This window comes from Haemorhous mexicanus, chromosome 22, assembly GCF_027477595.1.
Source record: "Haemorhous mexicanus isolate bHaeMex1 chromosome 22, bHaeMex1.pri, whole genome shotgun sequence".
Taxonomy (NCBI): domain Eukaryota; kingdom Metazoa; phylum Chordata; class Aves; order Passeriformes; family Fringillidae; genus Haemorhous; species Haemorhous mexicanus.
This window is the reverse complement of record NC_082362.1, coordinates 8,665,519-8,691,327: the sequence shown is the minus strand read 5'-3', so window position 1 is coordinate 8,691,327 and position 25,809 is coordinate 8,665,519. Positions and strand designations below refer to the sequence as shown.

The window sequence follows — 25,809 nt, the reverse complement described above, 5'->3', positions numbered from 1 at the left end:
GGTTTGCTGAGTGGAGAGGAGTTGGACAAACTTTATGGGAGGAAATAAGGTGCTTTTTTCCCCCCCAGCATTGATAGCAGCAAGGCACCCACGGAGTTTAAGGACATTCAGGGGACCGAAACCTTCCTGCTGCAATTTCACAGTGATCTCCCAGCCCAAAGGCAAAGGAGCTACAGGTTTGCCTGCTGGCAAAAGAAAAAATCATTTCTCCCAAGCAAATATCTAGAGTTCAAAGCAGAGTAAATACCCAGACAGAGTTGTGCCAGAATAATGTACCCCCCTGGTTGTGCAGCAATTTCATGGCACATTAGCTCCTGGTCTGGGTAAGGCACAAATCAGAGGGGTTTCACCTGCCAGGGGAAGATGAGGGGTGAGGCCAAACCTGCTGTGCCTTGTGCACCATCTCTGGGTCTGGCTCAAATGAGCATTTCCAGAGCAATTCCCAGCTAAACCCCCTGCAGGGAGGAAGGACCAGCAGTGCTCTGGGTGCTCTCAGCCCCGAGCAGCTCAAGGATGGCAGCGTGAGGAGCTGGAGGCTCCACAAACCAAGTCAGCAAAACTTCCCAAATCTGCATTTTTCACTCAAGAGCGGAAGATGAAACCTCCGGTTTCGGAGCCTCATCATTTCCACCTGCCCTTTAATCAGCATTTCCTGCCAGCCCCACTGCTCTGCCCTCCGAGTTCAAGCTGTTATTTTATTTTTATCACAGAAGGGGGCCCGCGGTTCAGCCTGCTGGATTTGGCAATTTATAAAACAAATTAAAAAGCTTGGCAAGCAAACAAGAGTTCGGCCAGGAAATACTGACAAAGCCTCAGCCTGCCCCAGGGGTGAGGACAGCGGGGAGCCCTGCTAAAAAATCCTAAAATCACCTTCAGACAGCAGCAGGAGCTTGTTGTGCAGGTGGGGACTCAGGTCCTGCTCCCAGCTCTGGCAGTCCATGAGCAAACATCCAGCAGTTCCCATTCCTCTTGGAGCTGGAGCCTTGCACCCCTGGCCGTGCCCTCCCAGCCCTCCCAACCCCTGCTCCAGTCCTGGAGGGGTTTTCCTCCAAGCAGAGATGGTTTTTTTGTGGATGGTGAGTCTCAATCCCGAGGAAGGGTCTGCCCTTGGGCAGAGGGATGTGGAAACATCAGCACAATGCGTGCTAATTGCTTAAAAACGTGGCTGTTGGATAAAGGGGAGGAGGAGAAGTTTGCCAAGAAGGGGTTTGGCAGCCAAGGTGCTGCTGTGGAGCTGGAGGTGAGCACTGCCACCACAGCCAGGAGCCAGCAGATGCCCAGGACTCATGGGAAACACCCAGGACACGGTGACAGTCCCACAGCCTCTGGGAATGCACAGCCAGGGATGGATCCAGCACAGCCAAGGCTGGAGCTCCAGCTCAGGGCTGAGGAGGTGGCAGGAGTCCTCCAGCCACAGCAGGGGTAGGAGCCACCCCTGCAGCCCACAAGAGCAGCCTGTGAAGCCCCAGGAGCCCCAGCCCTGTGCTCCTGCAGTGGGCAGCACAAGCCAGCAGCACCAGCCCTGCACTGCCTCACTGCTCCCACTCCAGCAGCACATCCAGCCCTGGCTGTGGGAATCCTGCATCCCCAGCTGGCAGGATTGGGCCCAAAACCTCTGCAGAGCAACCTAATCCCCCTTCTTTAATTGCTTTCCCCCTCCCTCTCGAGATGCAGCTCGATTGTGATCTTAATTAGGGGAGCAAGTACCTAAAAAAGAAAAGGGCAGCAATTAGACTCCAAGCACTGTTACCAGGATTATTTAACTCGACTGGGCTATTCTGAACACTGCCCTCTAATCACAGAGGCTGCAAATAAAAAATATAAATAAATGCCTTTGTCAGGCTTTACAAAGGCAGCTTGGCGCTCTCCCGACAGCAGGCAGGATGTATCATTATTATTACAATTATTCTGCTCCAATGATAAAATAACCATTAGGAAAACTGAACTCATTAGCAGGTTCTGACCCTCTTTCTTCTACATGAGCTGGGAGAGATTGATGGGAAGGCTCTGGCCAGGGCCTGCCTTTTAACACAGCCTCTAAAAGGAAAAATAAATCCCACTTGCACGGGAAGGTGGCCTCTTCTCCCACTGACCTTTGGGTGCTTTGATTAATTCAGGGGGCCAGGGAATGACTGGAGGGCAGCAGGAGCAGCAGATGTGTCCGTGGGCTCGGCCAGCCCCGCCAAGGTGGCAGGAATTCATTGTTTATTGCTGACATTTCCTGGCTGAGCCCAGGGTGAGGCCAGGCTGAAGGAGCTTCTATTTATACCTGTGGGATGAGAGGCAAAAACCTGGTGATGAATCTGAGCCCTGCTCCCTTGCCCAGCCCCTGTCCTTGCAGGGCCGTGCTGGGTGGCACAGCCGCCCTCTCCACAGCCTGGGATGCTCCAAGGAAAAAAGTTTCACATCCCAAGCTGTGGAAAAGTCACTGACACTCCCAGAAAAAGCTTCAGCAAAGCCTGGAAGTGATGATGGAGCACACTCCTTACTCTCCCAAGGCAGGTGTGACTGCTTTAGAAAGCCCAGCAAAGCTCTACAGCAGGAGAAGGTGAGGTGTGCACACAAAAACCCCACTATAGAACTAATTAAAAAGAAGTCCAAAAAGCCTTAAGTCCCTCTGCTTATCAGCATTGCTGCTCCCAAGATAATCTGCTCACGGATTTTGTGCCAGGGAGATCAGAGTGGAGCAGTAAAAAGACTGCTGGGGATTGTCTGGATTAGCTCTCCCTTACAGAAAGCACAGGTTCAGTAACCTTCAGACTGGGTATTTTTTAATGCACTATAAAAGATAGGTCCCTATTCTTCCATTGCTTTAATTTTCCCTTGCAATGGAGATAATTTTAAAGGTCCTGAAAGGCAGCAAGTAATTCTGTGCACTTACAGCCCCATATAAAATGTTGGTAAATGACTCCTCAGGAGGAACAGAAATTATCTCCTGCCATTTCCGAGCCAAGCTGCTGAAGAACATTTTGGTGGGTGGCTGTGTGTGTGCTCCTGCCTCCCTGAGCACATCCAGTGGCCCAGGATGGGGCAGAGCTTGAGGACTGGCTCCATGAGCCTGGAAAACCCTCAGGGGTTATTCCTGGAAAACAGCACCACCAACTCCTGCAGCTGGGGCTGAGCTCCCCCAGCACCCTCAGCATTCCAGATCCACTCAGGATGCTGCTGTGCAGCCAGGGGTGGATCCCAAAGGTGCTGAGCTGAGGAGCTGGGGCCAGCCAGGTGTCCCTGGTGGCAGCACTGACCTCTGGCATGAAGCTCCAGCCTCGGCATGGCTGCGGGATCCGGCGTGGTGGAGGCGGCTGGAACGGGGCACGGCTGGAAGCTGGCATCACCATCAGCTATGCCAGGAAAACAGATCCTCTGGGAGGGTTTGGGGCATGTCCCAGGGGCAGCACAGCACATTGGGGCATGAACATCCCCGTCAGCACCACAGGAGTCAAGAGGGCACAGCCTCAAGCTACGTCAGGGAAGGTACAGGATGGATATCAGGAAAAAATTTCTCACCGAAAGAATAATAAAGCACTGGAATGCTCTTCCCAGGGAGGTGGTGGAATCACCATCTCTGGATGTGTCTGAAACAAGACTGGACATGGCCCTTGGTGCTGGAGTCTGGGTGAGGTGTTAGGGCACAGGTTGGACTTGATGATCTCAGAGGTCTCTTCCAACCTCACTATTCTGTGGTTCTGTGACTCTGATGTGCTGCTGGCAGGGCAGGGCATTCCCAACCCTGCAAAAAACCCCAGCAGGGACCAGATCCAGCACACAGGCAGGAGACCTTCCCTCCTCAGCACATCCACAGATGTGGCTGAACTCAGAAGGATCAGGAGCAAGGAACAAACACAGCTTTTCTCTCTTGCAATGCTCCCTGCCTGGCCGGGGGTTTCTCACTTAAAATTTGCAGCAATTAATATTTCTTCTTTTTGGAGACATGGAGCCAGCCCCTGGTAAGCTCTGGAGCAGGGAGCTGCTTCTTCATGAGGTTTGTTGATGGATGCTCATCAGCTCTTCTGTCTTCTCCAGGAGGAGTGTTCAGAGGAACACTTATCTGCTCAGAACAGTTCAGAGATGCAATTATGTTTTACAGCACTAAATGGTCCCTGATGTCAGCAGCAATTAGACTTTCAGCAATTTCAGTTTGGAGATGGCCTTCAAATCTCTCCCGCTCTCCTCCTTTAATGAAGTACAGTATTGCAATTAACAACCCCCCAAAACTGCCTTCAGTGTTAAATACAAAGAGGAGAGATCTGGGAACCCCTTGGGAACAAGGAGTGTCTCTCTGTCTCTCCTCCTGCACCCTGGAACTGGGAAAGGGAAGGGCTGGGCAGGCTGTGGGAGGAGGAACCTCGTTATCCAGCAGCTGTGTGGCTCCTTCATTAGCAGAGGTGCCAGAGGCCACAGCCCAGATGCTGCTGCCCTGGATGTTGGAGGAGGGATGCCCAGGCAGATCCTGCTCACCCTGGTGTGCCTTCCTCTCCTGGTGCCCCGTGCTCACCTCCAGCACTCTGGGGTGTCCCTGCCCGTGGGCAATCCCTGGGAGGAGGAAGGCTCCTCGGGGGACCAGGATGTGCAGCCTGCACCTGCATCCCTGCTGGGATGGTCAGCAGGAAGGCGTGACAGCTCCCCCACACCAGCACATCCCAAATACCCATCCATCCCACAGGAAAGCAGAGAGGAGCTAATCCAGAGTCACCCCTGAGACACCTCAGTGACACTGCCCAGTGCCTGCTCCGGCACAGGCAGCTCGGGCTGTGCTCTGCTTGGCAAAGCCGTGCTCTGCTGAAATCTGTGGTGGTTTGTTTAGTTTCCTGAGCGAGAAAAATACTTCTTTGGGCCTTATCTGGATTGAAAAGACGATTCAAAGCTTATAAATAGCAGTGGCAGCATATGCTAAGGAGCTGTGTTGCAGAAGTAAATACCCTGCTCGTTCCTCGCCGTCTCCTCTGCCTCCCCCTGTCTGGCCAAAAGCACTGCCAGGTGACTTGCAAACCCTGCACCCCTTCAGACCTTCCTCTTTCTTTACATCTTCAAGCAGCCAGTAATTAATATCTCCATGATGGCTTTGCCTGCCTAATTATCTTCTTTGCTCAAAATAAGAGTCTTCCTAAATAACTTGCGTGGCGCTGCAGGCGTCACGAGCCGCCGCGCGCCAGGACCGGCCTCTCAGCTGCACTGGGGAGAAGTGGTTTCCATGCTGCTGCTGCAGCTCCAGAGCTCAGGAGGCTGCTCTTCCACCAATAAAACCGGGCAAGAGCTGGAACTGGATGGGTTTGTGCACACAGGAGCAGTCCCAGGAGCAGGATGGGGCAGCATTTCCAGGGATGGCGGCTCCCGCTGCAGCCCGTGGCTCCCAGGCTCTCTCCTCACCTGGAAACCCAGAGCCAAACACATTTGGAGGAGGGAAGGAATTCCAGTGGGACCAGAGCCTCCTTCCAAAGCCAAACAGCAGCTCAGGGAACGGGGCATTTCTCCAAGGGCTGGAAACTTAATTGCCTGTTAAAGGAGGCTGGCTGCTCCCTGCAGGGCTGTCCCCTGTGAGGTGGCAGTGCCCCCTCTCAGGGCCTGTCCCTGCCTCTGCCCATTCAGGGGATTCTTTAAAACCCCTCAGGTACCAATGCCTGCCACTGCTGAGGAGGGGAAGGTGCAGGCAGTGGAGGGGGTTTGGGTGAAATCAGTGGAGATGGGAGGCGAGAGGCAGCTCCTCACAGGTGGCACATTGCCATCTAGCTGGCATTTGCTTATTTTCCCTGCAAACCGAGTTTCCCTGGCACTGTGCTGCCCGGCTGGGTGGGAAGCATCCCCCGTGGCTGGGGACCCCAGGGAGCTGCTGCTGGCACAGGTACCAGCCAGGGGAGCCAAAAAGGAGGTGACAGCCAGGTGTCTCCAGGCAGCAGGAGCCAATTCCCCCCCCCAGACTCCTGCCTGGTCCTCTCAGCTCACAGCAGATGCTGGTCCAACAGCACCAAACCATCCTTCTGCAGCAAATACACATTTCCCTCTTCTCCTGCCTCATTCCTTCCACCTCCTCAGCAGCTCTGCTGGGGACAAAGCCACTGCAGGAAGAGTCCTGCTTTGCCAGGGCAGTGGTGAGTCCCTCTGCCAGGGTCTCCCAAGGGCCCTGGGGTGGCAGTGGGTGCCCACCACAGCCCTGCAAACCCTCACAGCAGCCCTGCTGGGAGGGAAGAGCTGGCTCCATGAAATTCCCAGTGATCCCAGAGCCAGCCCTGATGTCTCCACTCATTTTCTGCTGTGCTGGTTCCCTGCCTGCTCCCTGCCACTCGCTGCATTCAACAGGCTGCTGGGGAGGTGAACAGAACCACAAACCTGAGCCTCCCATGGCTGTCCCAGCTGTCCTCCCACCTCAGCCAGGTCTCTGCCCACCCTGGTGGGATTCCACCTGCTTCCCTCAGCCTGGGGGTTCTCACTTTTCCAAAGCACCAATTCCATGCACGCACTCACAACCCCCCTGCCACATCCCTGCTCCCTGCAGGTGCCACACCTGGGTCAGACCACCCTGCCTGGATGGCAGCAGGCACTGCAGCTCCCACGGGCTCCACAGACACTACAGGGTTTGCTGGTGGGGTCTGGAGCACAACTCAGCAAAGGATTAAAGAGCAGGGTGCAGCCAGCCAGCCCAGGTGAGCTGCAGCAGCACCTGCCCTGCCCTCTCCCCACAGCCCTGCTGGGGTTCTGGAATTCGGGCTGGGATGGCAGCTCAGGTCCTGCTGGAAAAACCCCACAACACCCAGGCTGGAGCAGTAACTCCAGGCAGGAAGGAGCTTGGGGAAACCCAGACAATTGCTGCATTTCTCCAGGCAGGGGCAGCTCTCCTCCTCCCACCCAGCAGCATCGCCCTGGCACCGGAGGAGGGGAACCCACAGGCAGGTGGGACAAACAGCAGGGAGCCATTCAATCCTCCTCCTCCTCGGCAAAATCCTTCCCCCTGCCCCTCTCCAGGGCTGGGAGCCTCTCTGAGGAGTGAGGCAAGATGGCAAAACCTTGATTTATGTGTGCTGCACCCAGCTCTGACAGCACCATCCCCAGAGACCCCCTGCACCCCGTGTGCCCCCCAAGGGGACTGACACCCCCGACAACCCAGTGCAGGCACAGACAAGTTCTCCAGGGGAAATTTAGTGCAGGTGACTAATGCAGCAGCCCTGAATCACCCTCCAGAGATGTGGGGGAGCTCCACACACTCCCCAGCCTGGCTGATGGCTCCAGTCAGGCTGCAGGATCCCCTCCCTGCTCCCAGCCTGGGGAATGGCTACGGCAGCTCTTGCCTGGATTTACAACTTGGCTGCTAAACACGGGGGAGTGACAGTCCCACCCTGCACATTCATGCCAGCCAGTGTCCTCAGGGTGTCTGGGCCACCCCGTGCTGTCCCCAGAGATGTGCCACCAGCACTGCCACCTCCCTGCTCTGCTCCTGGCACCGCTGTGCCTTTGCCAGCCAAAACCCCACCACACCCCTGGCAAAACAGCCTCGGCAGTTTTGCCTGACACCTGTTACGCTGCAGGAAACACTTCCTAACAGCAGCCTGGGTGAGAGAAACACCCGCCGGCCCCGGCACGGAGCCAAGCTGCTTCCAGCACCCAGCACCCAGGATCCAGCACCCAGCACCCAGGATCCAGCATCCAGCACTGCCCAGGGATAAATGCAGAATGCAGAGCCCTGGGCAATTTCCCTGCGAGTCACCCAAAGCCCCAGGGCTTTGGGCCACACTCCCCCCTGGCCCTGCACTCCGCTTTCTCCCGTTTCTCCTGCCGCGCTGAGCAAAGACGATGGGATAATTAGAGCAGCTAATGACCCAAAGCCGGTTAAAGTCCCCGTTAACTGCCCGGCTGGGACAAACGCGGCTTAGCGGAGATGTTCTCCCTGGTAGTGCCAGAGCTGTCGCCTCTCCACGGAGCCGTGACCTCGACACCAGCATGGGGACAGAGAGTGTGCTAGCTTGGGGTTGGCACCCAGCACCGGCCTCTGGCAGGGCTGTGCCCGGAGGGGGACACGGGGACAGCCGTGCCACCCTGCAGCAGCGCAGCCCTTCGGGGAGCCCTCCCTGGGGTCACACTCCGGGGTATAAATGGGATAAATGGCAGCAGCCCAGCGGCCGGCAGCGATGCCGAGGCAGGGCTGTGACATTGTGCCAAGGGAAAGCCACCGGCTGTGACATTGTGCCAAGGGAAAGCCACCGCCTGCCCGGCGCTGGGCCCTGACCGACTCAGCCTCCCCTTCCCCCAGGACGAGCACGCAGCAGCACCCGCTCCCTTCTCCCCGGCATCTCCCGGCTCCAAACTTTGGATCCCCTCGGTGGATCTGTCCCCGAAGGAAGGCTGGGCTGAACCGAGCCCTTGGCGTTTCTCTACCTCCGAGGGAAATCGGGTGATCCCGGGGGCCCAGAGCCAGGCAGCGGCTGCCTTGCAGCTCCACGGCACCGGCTGGGAAGGACGTTTTGGGTGGGGAGGGGTTAACCCTTGCTGCAAACACCTGCATCCACCACGGCCAGAGCCTTCTGCTCCAAAGGCCCCCCGGTCTCCCGCAGGGCTCTGCGAGGAATGGAGGGATGACACGCCAGAGTTTGCCGAGGGAGAGGGCAGAGCTCTCCCGGGCGATGTCATTCCCGACAAATCTCCCCGCCGTGGAGCCGGGCGATGCTGGAGCTTCTCGCCAGCTCATCAGCAGGGTGGCTGGAGCAGCCTGCACCACCGAGCCGGATTAAAAGGGTCTGAGCCCAGCCGGAGGGCTGGAGGCACGGAGCCGAGCAGGGACGAGGCAGAGAAGTGCACCAGCCACGACAGCAACTGGTGGCTCTTGGGAGACTTCCCTACTTTGGGTTCAGCAGCCAGCCTGGCTGCGGCACGGACACTCCCAGGGCCCCCTCCACCCCGAGAGCCTCCCCGGCCACACCTGGGAGCTCCTCACCGCTGCACTGTGATCCAGGGACCGCCAGCACGGCTGGAAGGGTTCCCCAGGATGGACAACCAGCCCTAACACCCACCCGTGCCCTCAGCACCGGCGCAAACTCCCACGGAAACTTAGGAACTCACTGCAATCGTCGGACTCGTAGCCCTCGGGGTCCACCAGCTCCTCGGGCGCTTGGCTCTTGGCCGGCTGCTCCGTCGTTCCGTGGGCTCCGAAGAGCTGGTCCACATCCTCCTCATCGTCGCGGGGAGGCTCGGCGGGGCTGACCGAGGGCTGGCTGAGCGCGGGGCGCAGGGCGCTGCTGCTGCTGCGGCCGACGGCGGCGGGGAGCCCGCGGGGGAAGCGGGGGAAGTAGTCGGAGATCTGCTTGATGGGTTTGATGGGGCCGGGGCAGACGTCAATGGCCATGTGCTCCTGGATACTTATGGTCATTTTCTCTCCTTTGCGGAGTGTCATGCATGCGGCTGTCGCTGCCGAGCCCCCCCCGGAGAAGCCCGGACCGTGCGGGAGAGGGAAGTTTCAGCCGGGGGCTGCGGGGGCAGCTGAGGAGGAGGAGGAGGCTCCGGCGGGGCCCCTTAGGTGGTTGTCGCCTCAGGTTGCCACCTGAGCCTCGGTGGCCGCACGCATGCTGCTGCTGCCAGCCCCGGCGCTCGCACGGCCCCTGATCCTGCCAGCGCTGCCTGGGAATAAATGAGCGAGACAGAGAGACGGATAAGAGGCAGGGGGTGGGCTCTCGGGTGATGTCACCAGCTAGCAACAAAGCGGTGCCCAGCAGCGGAGGAATGAGGGCTGTGGCCGGCCTGCCGCCCCGGCCACACGGCCACCAGCGCGGGCAGCCCACCCTGCCCCTGCCCCAGCCCAGCCCCGGCCGGCAGGAGCTGGGCTGAGGGGGTGACAGGAGGTGGGATTTGGTTCATCTCCCTGGCAAAGCAGGGCTGGTCCCTGCCAGACCCCTCCGCGGGCTGAGGTCACCGGGCAGGGTCAGGAGCCAGCGTCCTGCTGTGTCACATCCCGGCGTGATGGGGAGAGGGACAGGGACAGCCCCCAGGGACAGGGACAGCCCCCAGGGACAGGGACAGCCCCGCAGGCTGTGCCAGGGAGATGCTGTGCCACATCCCGAGCCAGGGGCATGGATGGCACCGCTGCCCACTCCCTCCACAGCCCCGACACAGATCCCTGCTGCCCCAGCCCACAGCAATGTCCCTTCCAGAGCTCAGCACCGGCTGGATGAGCTTCTGGAGCTGGGAACACACCGGGGATTGAAGCAACACCTGTGCCCTGCTCATGGCCTGGGTGGCAGAGCCTCTGCCAGCCAGCGTGTGGCTGTGCCATGGAGCTGGTACAGCACCTCAGAGGGGCCAGGGACGGGCTGGGACAGGGCTCAGTGACACCGTGGCCATGCTCAGCACCCCTCCTGCCCCTCCCTGGGCATGGCCCCTGCACCAGCCAGGACAGGGACAGGCTCCTGCCACAGGCTCCCTGGAAATGCTGAGCTGTGCTTTGCTCAGGGAGTTGGTCTCAAAGTGCTGTTTTTACTCATTCCCCCCTGTGTTCAAATCAATAAATCCATGGCTTCACAAGCTGCTGGAAGTGGACTTTTCTGCAAGGAGTGCCAGAAGAGAAACGCTGCGAGAAAATGATGCAAAATCCTGCCCAAGTAACTCACCCTGCCCAGGAAAATGTGTCTGAAATATTTCAGAGGAGCAGCCTCTCTGCTGGCTCAGCTCTGGTGTGAGCCTGGGACACTTGGAAAGCTCTGGTCACCCCTCACCATGTCCAGGCAGGCCCACCAGGTAACCTGGCACATCCCTTAGCCATGCACACAGAGCTGCAGTCTCCTGCAGCCTGGCAGGCAGGTAATTATTAAAAACAAAGCTCTGTTCTTCAGAGGATTTCCCCCAAATCCCAACAAAATGACACCCAGCCTTTCTGTCTGCAGCAGAGTTCAGCTTTCATTCAGATTTTGGTAAATGTTAATGCAAGTCTTTGAGTCATAACACACTGACACCAGGCAAACCAACCTCACTTACTCCTCACAGGCAGGTGAATGTTTCTCTCCTGAAGCATCCAAACTTGTCACTGCTCTGTTCCCAGACATGAGGCACACCTGAGGATGATCCAATGACCTGGGAGAGCAGGAGACAGCTCACTGCTCCTCTGTGTCCCTGTCACTCCGAGGTGGCTCCTGCCTGTTGCAGGTCTGACAGCAGATCCAGCCTCAGACAGTTTAACCCCCTAACCACAGCCAGGGAATAAATTCAGAGGGAAATGCCACCTGCTCTGCACGTGGAGGCTGAAAACCTCACGGGTGGGCTGGTGCTGGGTGGAAACACCACGGCAAGCACAAGGAGGTCCCTCTGGATCTGGGTGTGTTCATCCACACAGGCTCCATCTTTGGGTGCAGCATGCAGGATGTGGTGTGGACTCAGACAGAACGAAGCAGAAATTGGGCCTGATGCCCAGAAAATAGCAGCAATTTCCTCTAAGAAAGGGCAAATAAATAAATAAATAAAATCAAGTTACATGTGAGAGCCTAATGCTGTTACTACCATTACAAAAGCATCATCGTTTCAAATGCTTCCTCAAAGACCCAAATAGGCAAAGATTGTTTTATAGGACAGGAAAATCAAGGCTCTGGGAATCAAGCTGAACCTCTGAGCTCTTCCCCCTCCTGCATGCACAGCCCACAGCTGGGATCAGGGCCCAGCAGCACCAGCTGGGAGGTGCTCAGCTCACCCAGGGATTCAGAAGAGCAGCAGGGGGACAAAAAAGGCAGAATTGAAGCAGACAAACTCCCTGAAGCAGGGGAGGTGTGTCCCCTGAGGGAGACCCCATCACCAGCCCTACAGACTGAGAGAAACAAAATCCAAGACTCACTGCTCACAGCCCAAGTGGGACTTTGCAGTCCCTGCCTGTCCCAAGCCTACAGAAAGCAGCTGGAGCCTTTTCTTAGCCTTTAATGAGTCCCAAAGCAGCTTGGTCTTGATAAACCACACTTCTCCTACCTCCCCACCCTGCCTGAGTGCTTCCTCCTGGGCTGCACAGCCCCACACGTGCCCAGGGCTCCCCAGATGTGTCACACAGCACAACCCTGAAGGTGAAAGGGACAAAAATAAAAAGTTGGGCTGGAAGACAAAAGCAGGGCTGGCAGATACAAAGCCAGTTTCCAGGTAAAGCTCTTAATTCCCACCGTCTGTCTAATGCCCTGGAATGTGACTGGGTTTGATCCCTGGCTCTGCTCTGCCCACGCACGTGGGTGGCCTCTGCTGCCCTGGGAGGGGAGGTTGGTTTGCCCACCAGCCCCCCAGGAGGATAAGAGAGAGCTGAAATGTTAAAATGCCAATTTGAAGCCACCCTGTCAGGGTCTGTAGGAAGGGGGGACAGCCTTCAGGGAAGGGGGAGGTGGCCACCACAGAGCCAGCATCAAAGCAGGGATGGGGTGAGGAGGAAAAGCAATTATCTCTGTCAAAATAAATATTTTCTCCCAAGATCCTGAGCTCAGCATCTGTGACATTGTGGGATGTGGGATGCAGGAACTGTGACTCCAACTCCAGCCCAGGCTCTGACAACACCGAGGTTTTACTTTAAATGTTGTCCTGAACAGGGGCAGGAGCACAGGTTTAAATACACCCAGAAAAAGCCTGTGGCACTCACACAGGTTTAAGTACTCCCAGAAAAATCTGGGCTGTGGCACTCATTCTCCCTGTGCCACAGCCCAGATTCCTCCTCTGGAGCTGCCCTGCAAATGGACAAAGAAAAGGAATGTTCCTACAGCCCCCCAAACTGCAGCACACAGATTAAACACACCCCAAAACCACTGGCTGTCCTCAGGACACACTTCAACCAATTTTCTAACAAATGCTGAGCATCAGGTTCTGCTGTTCCAGGTTTAAATCCAGGGGAGCAGGGGCTGATTCCAGTTTGATCCATTAATTTCCAAGTGGAAAGCACAGCAGCAGGCTGGCACACCCCACTGCTTGCCAGGGATTCACCCACTGGTTCTTTATTTGTTCCTCTGTCAGCTCCAAATCTCCCTGAGCCCCCCTGCTCTGCTGGAGGGAGCACAAAGAGATGGTGCCAAATTAAAGCCTCCACCACCTCTGGATCTCATCCTTGCCCTCAGAGAGGTGGGACAGGGAGGGTGGTCAGTGTCCCCAGGGAGGTGACAGGGCAGCACCAGCCCTAGCTGGAATTTTGCTTTTCCCAACCATTGTTAAGCCTGGAAGTCCCCACAGCAGTAGGCAGGAGAAGGGGCCAGCAGACACCACCAGCTCAGTCTGGCTGCAGGGGCAGAGCTGGGGGTTTAACACTGCCAGCACTGCTGGGAGAGACCCCTCCAATCCCTCCTGGGGGGCTCAGGAGTGGCCCTGCCTTCAGCTCCCCTGGCTGGGAGGTATCAAACACATTTTTTATTTCTTCCACTGAGCTTAGCTCCAGCATGGCTGTGTGTGCATGGGAAGGGGGTTAATTGAAAAGCAACATGTGCCTGGCTCGGGGCTCTGTCTCCTGGCTGATGCACAGCTCCTGGCAGCCTCCCCTCAAAGATCCCTGCCCTCCACTGCTGGGCAGGCTTGGCTGAGCCCATCCAGGGCATTGCACTCCTTACCTGGTCCAACAGCCCTTGCATTTGCTGAGTAAAGCAATAATAATAATGGTGATAACTGGGAAACTTGGCCCAAAATAATCCTAAGGAGCTTATTCCAGGCTGTGCTGATTACAGCTCCCCAGCAGTGCTGATATCCCAGTGCACCCTGGCCCCCACTGCTCCTCTGCTTGGATAATATCTGAAGTTATCTGTGCTCCAACAGGCCCTGCTAACAACCATTATTTGACCAGATTTAACCAGCAATTACTAGCTGTGAACAAAATCACTGTGGTGGAATACAGCCCACATCCTTTCACAACACAGACACAAACAAACCCTTGCATTAAGCCAGGCAAGGGCCAAATGCCAGCAGGGAAGAGCCCTCTCCCCTCAAAATATTGCTTAAGTTCCCAGAGACTTTATGAAACACCCAGCCAGTGGTAAAGGTGGATGGAATCCTCCTGGCCAGCGTTTTGCTACCTGCAGAAGGACCTGGAAAGGAGCTGGAAAGGAGGAGGGAGGGAGGGAGGCATCAGCTCTCCCTGCATCCTCAGGATGGGCCCAGAATAGCTCTACTTTTGGTAGGGGCTGATGTTTAACGTTCAGCATATGTTGCCATTTCCATGGGAATCCCAAAATAGTTGGTGTTTTCTTTTGTCATTTCCATGGCCTGGGTTTTTAGGAGTCCTGTGGAATGTCTGCCCTCCTGCTGGGGAGGGGACCTGCTCTGCTCTGCAGCCTGACACCCCCTGCCAGCCCCCCAGGCACCTGCCAGTCCCCCAGAGGGGACAAACAGCTGCTGTAAATCCCAGCTCTGTGGAGCAGAGCACAAATCCACCCAGGGATTCAGCAGGGTGGGTCTGGGCACAGCAGGAGCTGCAGGAAAATCCACCCAAAACGTGCCCAGGATTGGGGTGACATCCAGACTTGGGGCACAGCACTGCCAAGGGCTCAGTCCTCAGGGGGATTTTCTGAGGGATGAACCTTTTTGGAGTTTTTTCCCTCAGATTTCTCTCCTGAACTCCAGAGCCTTGGCAGGGCTTTGCCATCACCAGGCTGGTCAGAGCCATCCTCTCACACGGCTGGCTCTGGTTCTTGTGAGATAAATGCAGACCCACTCCCTTGCAATCAAGGGAGGGGAGACTTCTGTGCAGCATCAACTCCTATTAGACTAATTTTATCTGCTCTCAGTGCCTTCCCAAGCTGGAGTCAACGTCCTCTGAGATTATCCAGCTGACTTGTCTTGGGAGTTTTACCCTGCTCTTACCTCTTCCCCACTGTCTCCCAGCTGCAGGAGGATGACACCATTCCTCCTCAAGACTTCCCAGGCAGCCAGGAGCAAAGCCTGGTGCTCATTTTGCAGCAGCAGCTGATGCTGTGGTGGCTGGGACACGGATGCTGGCCTGGAGAGCTGAGCTGGGGCTGGGCACTGCTGCCTCTGCACCCCCAGCTCTTCCCACTCCATAAATGTCCAGGAACAGAGTTCCCATCAGCAGATAGGGCCCGGCCCCGTTGCCATGGAAATGGATAGACTTTCTGCTCACATTTTGGTGGGAAGAGGCATTTCAGGAGTCACAGCAGCTCCCAGAGTGAGCACAGGAGGAGCCAAGTGAGGGCAGGAAGCAGCAGAGCTCCAGAGAGGCTCCGGGGGGAAACTGCTCCCACCCCATGCCCCAGGAATTCAGAGCTGGATGCAAGCAGAGGGAAAAATGCCACCAATAACCAGCAGCAGAGTGAGCTCCAGGGATTCACAAAATAACATCTTGGGTTTGCAGTATTAAAGAGCAATTTGGCTGCATTAAGAGAGCTTTGTAGCTGCTGCTCTCCCACATCCACGTCAGGCTAATGACATCCTGTCAAAAGGAATCTACCCAAACCCCCCTGTGCAATCCCTGTACCTGGCACAGCTCTGGGGCAGCTCTGTCCTGCCTGCTGCTCCTCCCAGGGCTGGGAGATGTCCTGTCCAGCCCTGGATCATGAGGCTGAACCATCAGCTGTGAGGGAATGGCCCATCCTGGGTGCCAGGGCGTTTTCCTGGCCCCATCCACAAATCCCAGCATCAGGCCAACATGAAAAACAAAGCAACAAAAATGGAAGAGCAAGAAGAGGAGCAAGAAGGAGAAAAGACCCCACAGATCCACAGTGGGCTCAGGCTGCTGGAGAGGAAAACAACCCCAAATTCCCTGCACCAGGCAGGGCTGCTCACATGGGCACCACCAGAACAAACTCACAACAGCACCTGCGGGGCAGCAGGGAAGGAATTGAGGCCACAGCCCAGCCAAGCAGATTCCTGCCTGGAGAGCAGCATTCCATCCAGGCCAGCCTGCAGGATGCTCTCAGACCCAGGGGCTATTCACTGCCTGGCCTTATGTCACCCCACTCAGGACAAAGTTCCTCTCCACTGCAGGGAAGCCCCAGCATTTTCCAGCTCTGTGGCAATCCAGGGAAAACAAAACTTTGGAGCAAAGGAAACCCACCAGCTGAAAAAAAACGGGAGCCAGAGGGAGATGTGGCATTCCTCAAAGCATAAAATTTAAAATTGTCACCATTGAGGGGGGCACCTCCCGGGTCATTTAGCAGCCAGAGGAGTCACTAGATGGCCCTGCTAGCCCTGTTCATCTGATCTCAGCACGGATATTGAGAAATGCTGCCTTGGCTGCTCTGCAGGAGCTGGGAATGCTGCTCCAGGTCTCCTCCTGTGAGGATGGGCCTCAAGGAGAGCGTGGCAGGCAGGTGGCACTTTGGCCAGGACATGTGGCACCTCCCAGGCAGGTGAAGGGTCCCTTCCTGGTGCCACCATGCCCTGGATGTCCTCTTCCCTCCCTGAGAGTGGCTCCACGTGCCAGGGATGCTGGAGAGCTCAGCACAGTCATGGTGACAGTGATGGGTGTGAGAGCCAGGGAACCAATATTAATGAACCCCGTGCTGCTGGATAATCATGCCATTAGCCTTATTGGATTAGAACATTTGCATAATTTGGGCACGAGCTGCTACCTGCACGGGGACATATGTTTACATGAATTTACATCCCATTTGCATCCCGATCGAGCTGCATCCTGACCAGTCAGGGGCCATTGGCTCCTCCACCCAGGGGGCATTTCCTGCTGGCAGGGATGATCCCAAACCACTCAGGTGCCAACAAACAGCAACATTTCCCCCCTCGAGGTGTTCCTCACACAGGTTGCCCCTGGTTATGCCCCTTACCCATCCCCAGCCTCAGCCCTGGGGCAGGGCCATCGGGTGACTCCTCTAATGACCTGGGAGGTGCCCCACTCAACGGGGATCATCTAAAGTTTGTGTTTTGAGGATGCCACCTCTCCCTTTGGCTCCCATTTGGATCCCATTTGCATAATTTGGGCTACCTGCACGGGGACATCTGTTGACATAAATTAACATGCATTTGCATCCTCAGCAGCTTCCCGGGCTGACCAGTCAGGGGCCATTGGCTTCTCCACCCAGGGGCCATTTCCTGCTGGCAGGGACCATCCCAAACCACTCAGGTGCCAACAAACAGCAACATTTCCCCCCTCGAGGTGTTCCTCACACAGGTTGCCCCTGGTTATGCCCCTTACCCATCCCCAGCCTCAGCACGGGGTCACCCAGGCTGAAGTTGTCCTTCCCCAGCTCCCCCAAGGTCCTGCTGCCCACCAGGTCCCAGGAAAAGGGGCAGCTGAGTCCATCCTACTCACAGCTGTGAAAAGGGATCCATAAAACACTCCCAGCAGCCTGCAAAGCTCAGGATTTAAGAGGCCAATAAAGAGAGGCCAAAATGAACTCCTTTCTCTGGCTCTTCAAATCATGTGCTCTTTGATTTGATTACTTGATTTTATAGGAAAGGGGGAGGGAGATTCAATTATTTGATTCTTGATTTCTTAGCAGGGAAACACGGAAAGCACAGAAATTCTGCAACCACAGAAAGGCACAATCCCTTCAAAGCAGCATCCCAGCAATTGGGTGGCAACGTCAGGTTCATGGAGCTGTAAGAAATCAGCAGTTTCCCCTCCTGGGCTCCTCCTCAGAACCTGCTCCAGCATGAAAGGAGTGCAGGAATAGCTGAGCACAACGTCCACAAAATTACAGGGGGAGAGGTGGCAGCTGCCTGGCCGTGTGTCCCTGGGTGCTCCCCCAGGGCAGAGCTGCTCAGGGAGTCACCAAACCCCTCCACAACCCCAGGAATTGTGATCTGGGAGGGAGCAGGAGCTGCACACTCACTCCCAGGCATCACCAGCCCCGCCAAAATCGCTGCTGGCTCCTTCCAAAGGCTGCCATAAAAACTGACAGCAGGACCAGCCCTGGGGTGCCCAAACCATCTCTATCCAGGCTCGGGGTAACCACAAACCTGCAAATCACAGGGATTTATCTCTGAGTGCTGGCCTGCAAGACGTGAAGAGCTAAAAACCCCGAAGTGCCTTTGGGATTAAACCCACCTGAACCCATCAGCAGCAATGAGAGCAGCAGGGATTCCTGCTGGGAAGGTTTTCCCGGGATGCTGTGAGCTGGAGCAGCCCTCTGTCCCCTTCTCTGGTGCACACAACGATGTGCCACGTCAGTAAAAGCTCAGATGGAGTTTTCAGGGTCTGCTCACCCAAACCAAACCGCAGCTGCTGCTTCCCCTCCTGAAGAGACTGGAAAGAAAAGGAGCATTAAGGAGCTGCTCACCTGGGTGAATCCAAGCCTGGGGGTTGATGCAGAGCCCAGCTCTGTTCTGAGGAAGGTGAGGAAGGCAGCCTGGCCCCCACCCACCACCTTTTCCACTCCCTGCACACCTTCAAAGCCTGGCATTTAGCACATCTCTGCCTCAGCCACTCAGGCTGTTAAACGGGCACATTTTCACTCGTAAAAGCCGTGCCAAAACCCCCTGGGAAACTTTTATCCTTATTTAAGTGGAGTGCATTTTGTTTCACCTTAAAGCCTTCCCCCATCTGGAAACTTCTGGAGAAGTTTCATGAGAAACAGAAACAAACCCAGCAGAGGGGTCGGGGGGACTCTCATCACCTCCAAGGAGGGGCATCACCCCAATTTCTGGCTGAAAAGCTCCTGCTCTGGAGGAAGGGGACTCTCACCTCCCAGGAGGGACATCACCCCAATTTCTGGCTGAAAAGCTCCTGCTCTGGAGGAAGAGCAGAGTGGCTCAGGTGCCAAAGGCAGCTGCCAATGCCTGATGGCTCCGTGCCACAGGAGCCCCAAACCACGGCAGCAGGAGGGGGGAGCTGGAACAGGAGGAGGGAATTGGGTGCTGGAGCATCACAGCCGGGATCTGAGCCCTGAAAATATCGATGGGACACTGGCTGGAGGCCACGGGGGTGTTTGAGCTGCCAGTGTGGCTCACAGCTGGGCACAGCAGAAAATTCAACCCCTTTTTCCCTCTCCTCACCTCTCCAGCAGGGCTGCCTTAAAGAGAGGAGGGAGGGAGGAAAGGAAGGCCAGTTAATGAGTTCTGCTGCTCTTCAGCAGCCTCTGGCCCTGCATCTGCCCAGGCTGGAGCTCCTGGGGGATGTGGAGGTGCAGGAGCAGGGGGCAGGCCCTGGCACAGGTGGGGAGAGAGCCCAGGGAGCCAGGCAGGTGTGATTTACACCTGGGGAGGAGCAGGAGCAGAGCTCAGCCCCTCCCAGATCAGGCATCCCCACGCCACTGTGGGTGGCTGTGCTGCCCCATTAAGCAAAACCCCTTTTCTGCCTCTGGTGTCTCACCCAGCTTCCAAATCCATCAGGACTGAGCCTGGGCTGCAAAAATCTGACTCCTGCAGGCTTCCCTCTCCACAGAGGTAATGCACCAGGCTGCATCTGATTTCTCCTCTCCCCTCCCAGCCCTTTCACCCTCCTTTCCCTATCTTCGAGGAACAGATGCACCCATTCATAACCAAGCAGAGGAAAGTGAGAATTTGCCTTCCCCACTGCAGTGCAGCTGGCAAAGCACAGGAGGGAAAATGATGTTGTGCACGAATACAGAAATTATCTGCACTGATCTTATTAAGCCTGAATGGGGAAGCGACAGGAAAAGAAAGGAGGGAAGTGAAAGGCATTGTTTGGGTGTAGCATCGTTATTGTTTATCCTCTCCAAGCCCTCCATCATCCTAATCCCAGCCTCTCCCACGGTGACAGGTCAGGAACAGAGATCTGTGCAACAGCACCATGCAGAGCCTGCCCGAGGGATGCAAACCTGGCAAGGCAGCACCTCGGGGAAAGCCTCACCTGCAATTCCCAGGCAGCTCACAAACATTCTCAGTGCTGAAAATGTCCCCGTGGCACCAATTAGCACCAGAGCACTGGGATAGGCAGGGGTGAGGGAGAAACAAAGGCTCAGGAACTCCCTAACCCACACCCCCACAGGGATATTCTCATTTATCCACGAACAAATCCCATGCCCAGGACACAAGAGCCGATTGCTCGTGCTACAGGCAGCGCAGCAACCCTGGCAAGTCCAGAAAAACAATCACAAGGTGGAGATTCAGACAGAACACAGCTCACCTGCCATCCAAACCGGGGGAATCTGGCAAGTTTCCTCCTCAGCACTTACCACATCAAGGCTGCTAATTAAACAGGTCCCTCCCAGACAGAGCCTGGAAGATTTACATCCCTCATTTGCATTTCTCACTGTGTTTTTCTTTCCTCCAAGGCATCATTTGAGCGGCCGCGGTGTGATTGCTTGGAGGGGCTCGATTTGGCACCAGTGCCTTTGGAGGATGAAGGGCTGTGCTGTCAGCAGCTCCTCCTGCCCCTGCTCTCCCCCAGCGGGGCTCAGCTCCTCACTGGGGTTTTCTTGGGCTTGGTCTCACCCCTCGGAAATAAGGAATGCTGGAATCAGCTGCTCTGGGTGATCCAACTGCTGTCCCAGGGGCTGGGAATGGATCAGTCTGGGGATTCTTTCGAGGATGAGTCCCTGAAATACCCAGCAGCAGCGCAGGGCTGTTAGGACCAGTCTCAGAGGTGTGATCTCCCCACCCAGCTCCCAAATCCAGTCCCCAAACCCGAGAGCAGAGCAGCTCCCACAGCCCTGCTCTGCTCAGAGCAGAAGTTTGCTGGAACAAAAGTTTGCATAATTGCAAATAACTCCAAGCAGCCTCGGTGCTGTGGGATTTGCCAGCTCTGGAATCACGGGTCAGTCACACTCGGGGGAGGAGGTGTCTGCCAGCAGCCCTCTCCTGATAAGGCTCTGATTAGCAGAAGTCACCAGGCTGATAAGAGGTGGGAGGAGGTGACAGCTGGCACCGTGTTCCTGTCTGTAAAGGCAAGATCCTCATCTCCTGCAGCCCCAGCACTGCCTGAACGCGCTGCTGCCCGAAGAAATGGTCAGGGAGGGTTCTGGATGAGGAACTCGGGATGAAAGCGTCCCACGAGGGGCTGACCCATCACTGCTGGAGGTCTCATTATGGGAGGGCAGCACCAGCCCTGCCCAAAACCTCCCCTGAGCTCTCTGTCCATCCCAGCCACCTGCAGAACAGGCTGGGAGAGCACTGCCCAAGGGGGGAGGAACAAAGGGGTGGGAGGAAGAAAAGGGAGAGGGGAGCTGGTGAGACATCACCCCTCCTCCCCTGGAGGAAACTTCTGGGAGGGGAGCAGAACAACTGCTGCCAAGTTCAATTTCACAAATGAACTCCAGAGGTTGTTTGCCAGTTTGTGTCACTGTCCAAGCCCTCCTGCAGACTCTCCAGACCCAGCAGTGGCCAGAACCACGTTGCCCAATGTGAAAAATGCACATTTTATGGTTGGCTTTTCGCAAATATTAAAATGACTATTATATGTGTTGTGTTAGAAAGTGATGCTGTATTAATTCTCTGAAGTAGGGTGTTAAATATAGTTTTAGGTTATAACAAAATGTTAAAATAGGAACTATGCTATGTAGGATACTTCTTTAAAGAAAGGACTTGCAGTGAGAGAGCAGCCACAGGACACCTGAATCTTTCAGAGAAAGAGAATTTATTGCCCCATTATCAGGAGAAATGAATTTCTTCCTGCCTTGCTCGGGCAGGATGACACCGTCAGGATCCAGAGGAAGAAGCTGACACTGCCCAGCCAGAATCCTGTGCTTGAATGGAATTTATGCATCATGTAGGAGGTGTATGAATATGCAACAGGCTGTTGTTTTTAAGGGTTAATCCTCTGTTAACGTGGGTCCTTTTTTGGGCTTATTTTGCCGAGAAAAAGGTACCCAGACCATCCATAACTCTTTGTTTCTATTGTCTCATATTGTCCTAATCCAAATTGTCCGAATTATTATTACTCTAATTATATTACTATTTGTATAACCATTTTATTACTATTAAACTTTTAAAATCTTAAAACCAAGTGATTGTTGGTTTTCACCCCCAAACACCAATGGTGGCCCATTCGCTCCGGCCACAGACGGCTCTGACAGGGCAAGCACTGCCCTCCCCTCCCAAAATAAAGTGTAAAAAACCACCCAGGGCAGCTTGGCAGTGCCCAGGCAGCGTTTCTGAGATGCCACAGCTGACTCTCCCACCTGGTGCTGTTGTCATGGCAAGCAGAGAGGGGAAGAGCAGCACCAGAGCTGCTCAGTCCTTGTCACGCTCCATCCTTGGCCCGATGGCAGCTCCCCAGCAGAACAATCCCAGCAGCAATTACTGAGGAGTGTCAGAGCAGGGCAGAGCAAAAACAGATTAAAAAGCTATTGGAAACCTTGAGGGTGAATGCTGAGGGAACAGGAGAGGCAGGGCTGTGTGAGCTCAGCTAACAATGGGGAGACAGAGACACTTCTTGGTGGGCCCTGCTTGTGACAGAGTGGAAAACCTTCAGGGAGGGGCTGAGGAGCAGATTTGTGCCCCTGCCAGCACCAGCACCAGGCACAGAGGAGGGGATGAGACAAAAGGTGACTTTCAAGTGCAGGATTCAATTAAAGTCCAGCCACAGCAATCACAATTCCACTGGCTGGGTTATTGTCTTGCCTTGCTGGAGGATTTGGAGAGTATCTACAAAAAAAAAAACTTTTCTACTGTTTCAGGAATGGCAAGGAGCTGTTCCTGAGCAAAAGCTTTATTGTTTCCAGTAGTAAAATACCACATAAAAGTTGTGAGGGATGGAGGTGAGCACAAAAAATAATAAACACAAATGACCAGAGCAGACTAAGCACATCCACTGAGCTCCTCTTGCCCACACTGAGCTGGCTCAAAAGACAGGTTCAGGTTTAGGATAATATTCCAACAAAAGCCACAAAACACAACCAAGAGAACCACCACAAAGGGAAAAGTGGGCTTCAAAATAAAATAGTGCACAGAGCTGCAGATGTTCCTCTGTCACATTCAGTTGTGCCTGCATCACATTGTCCAGGACCAGATCCTTCCCTCAATCCAGGAGGAGTCTTTCCACAGCTGATTGAACAATTCTGGTTCAACCTCAGCTGGAATTACCCCATGGAGTTAAAATACACAGGTAAGAAAGAAAAGATAAATATGGAATTACCCCATGGAGTTAAAATACACAGGTAAGAAAGAAAAGATAAATAAATTTAAAATAACAAAGAAAAGTTTCCAGTCTCACTAGCACCAGAGCAACATCAAATTTAGCTCTGAGACTGTTTTATAAAAGCTGGCCTCAGTCAAAAATCGAGCTGCTGCCTCACAGTGGCACAGCAAGGACTCCCAGGCTCCTGTGCAGAGCTGGCAGCCCGTGGTCTGGGAAGTGAGAGTGGGAATGGGGACACCAGTGACCTGCCTGCACTGCCCTGGAGTGAAGCACCAGGGACCCAAGGAGAGCTAGAAATGACACTCAAGACTTTAAAAGCTCTTTCCAACCCAGTCTAGAGCTGGTGATGAGAAAGGAACAGCTTTAAAAAAGTCTTTTCCCCTCTCCTTCTGCTGTAGAATTAACTTGGCTGGCAGGCCAGGCTGTCTGAGGCACTGCACCAAAGAGCAGGACAAGCCTCACCTGGACTGCCAAAAGCTTGAAGGCAAACCAGAACTCCTTCTGGTGCCTACACACACTGGAAATTGAAGACCCTACTGGGAAATTGAAGACCCTACAGCTCTGAGAAGCAGCAGCCCTGGAACCACACCAGCATTTCAGCAAAAGCTGACAGCTGGAGTTCCTTCTTCAGCTACAGCTGATGGTTTTGGCATTCCCCATTCCACAGATGCAGTTAATGGCCAGGTTAACAACAGACCATGCCATAAAACATCCCTCAGTGGAGAACAACCTCATCCCTTGCTCTCTCCAACACTGATGCTGTGCCCCTCCCACTCAGGGATTTCTTTTTCTGCCATCTCAGGAAGCAAAAGGTTTTGTTTCCATTTGCAAAAGGGCAGGAGCAGATCACAGAGGGAGGCTTGGAAGCATTTCACCAGCAAGCTGCCACAGCCCATGACCTGGGGAGCAGTGGGGGAATGGGCCTCTGTTGGGCCATGCTCACCTGAAAAGCAAGGCAGGGATTGATTTCCCATCTCCTGCCAGAGTGCTCCAGCACCCAATCTCATTTATCTTCACACTGCAGCCATTTGTGAGAACACACACTGCCTGCACACAGAGTGCCCAGAGCAAAGGGAAACAGAACAAAAGAGAAATAACCAGGGGCAAGGCTGACATTAATGGGCACAAATTGCCTTTAACTCTGTGGTTGCAGAGGGAACTTTTTGGAATCCTTTGTTTCTTCATAACAGACAGGTCAGCTCCAAAGCATTTAATAAAATCCACAGACTCCCAGTGTGGGTTTTGTTCAGGCCTTCAAAGATCTAATTGCTCCAGAGACGTGAGGTAATTTGATTTTTCTCATCTGTCAGGCCTTAGAGGGAAATTGTCCATTCTGGAGGATAAGCAGGACCCGGGCATGCAGTTTTCAAGAGCCTGACTCATGATGACACCACCAGAGTCAGCCAGATGCTCCAGACTTCCAGGAAAAAGGCAAAAGAAAGGCTCTTGCTCATGTAAGCTGTGCACGTGGGAGGGGGATCTGCAGAGCTTTACAGGATAAAGTCATTTGAAAGCTTTTATCCCATTTGGGCACCCACAGGCAGCCAGCTGGGCTGAGGTTTGGGGCTGTGCTCCCCCCAGGAGCTGCAGCAAACACATCTCCCCTGACCCCCACCCTCCCATGAGCACGGCCAAGGGGAGTGAAAAAATCCCAGCAAACTCCTTGGAGTGTTCCTTTACCCTGAGCAGAGAGGGAGGGAGGGAACAGGAGCTCCACCAGGCTCAGCAGCAGCTTCTGGTTCCTGCTGGCCCCTCCAAACTCACTCCAAGCAGAACAAAACAACGACAGCAGACACAAGGAGCACCTTCCCCACGGGAGCCACAGGAAAACCCCAGGGCCAGGCTCTCTGCTGGGGCTCTCAGGGGACAGGCAGTGCTGTCCCAGCTGCCACTGCCTGGGGAAGAGCATCAGAGTCACCACTGGCAGCAGCTCCTGCCTGGGGTGGAACCTGAGGAATGGCAGAGCTGGATCCAGGACAGAGCAGCTCCATCTTCAGCCCCATCAGAGCCTGGTTCTGCTGTGGGCTCGTCGTTTGCCTTCAAGAAAAAACAAAGGATAAAAATTTTGTTTGGAAAGCAGCGAAGGGGAGAGACTCCACCAAGCTGTTTCATGTTGCTTTTGTGTGCTCAGTGCCATTTTGAGAGCTCCCTAAAAATAATAAAGAGAACATCTCTGCACCATTAGTCCAGCAGTCAGGGCCCATTAGACTCGATTAAAGGAAGAAAAGCCAGGGGAGGGAAATGTGGAAAGGAGGAGAAATGAGGAGCTGTGCTGCTAGAACTGGTCCTTCAGCACAGGCTGCCCAGGTCTCAGAAAAGCCAAAGCTCAGCTCTGAGAGGTGACAGGACAGATCTGCCATCAGACATTCCTGCCCTCCTGCTCTGGGCCATGGGCAGCAGCCCCAGCTGGGGATGGCCACAGGACAGCCCTGCTCTGCTCCAGATCTGGGCTCCTGTTGACTGAACAAACCTGAGCTGATCCCTTCAGTGCCCTGGCCAAGCTCAGGCTCTGCTGGGACACACTGCTTCTCCTCCTGGAGAGGGAACAGGGCAATCCCAGCACTCAATGTAAACTGTTCAAGGCACCAGGAGTCCCAAAGCAAATTCCTCCCAGCAGCTGCTGCCTGACATCCCTGCTAAGATAACCACAGAACCTCTCCCTGTGTTTACAAAGACTCCAAAATCCACTTTGCACTTCTACCTTGCTGACTTCCCCTGCCCTTCCCTTCCTGCTTTGTTTGCAAAGCTGACACCAGCTCCTGCCCTGGGTGCTTTGTGCAAAATGCTGAATGGAGAGTTGGAGTGAATGCATTGCAGAGGGCAGAGGATGAGGCTGAGGAGGGGGGGACAGGAGGCCAGACAGGCTGTTTGATCAAAGAAAAAAG

At 54.9% G+C, this 25,809-nt stretch overlaps 2 protein-coding genes across 9 annotated transcripts in view; both read right to left on the bottom strand.

The window, feature by feature from the left end:
• The window catches only part of DOC2B (double C2 domain beta), a 36,889-nt gene extending 18,764 nt beyond the window's left edge, over positions 1–18,125 (bottom strand). The window contains exons 1-2 of one of the 2 annotated variants that reach the window (XM_059865716.1): positions 17,933–18,125; positions 9,046–9,600 (exon numbers count right to left, since the gene is read on the bottom strand). In XM_059865716.1, coding sequence (XP_059721699.1) covers positions 9,046–9,376 — 331 coding nt within the window. In that variant the 5' untranslated portion in view covers positions 9,377–9,600; positions 17,933–18,125. The remainder of the gene's footprint in view (positions 1–9,045; positions 9,601–17,932) is intronic. The other variant, XM_059865717.1, reaches the window with a different exon arrangement.
• A 4,322-nt stretch (positions 18,126–22,447) lies between these two features.
• The window catches only part of RPH3AL (rabphilin 3A like (without C2 domains)), a 37,394-nt gene continuing 34,032 nt past the window's right edge, over positions 22,448–25,809 (bottom strand). For all 7 annotated transcript variants that reach the window (XM_059865718.1, XM_059865723.1, XM_059865724.1 and 4 more), the window contains one exon: positions 22,448–24,961. In XM_059865718.1, coding sequence (XP_059721701.1) covers positions 24,839–24,961 — 123 coding nt within the window. In that variant the 3' untranslated portion in view covers positions 22,448–24,838. The remainder of the gene's footprint in view (positions 24,962–25,809) is intronic.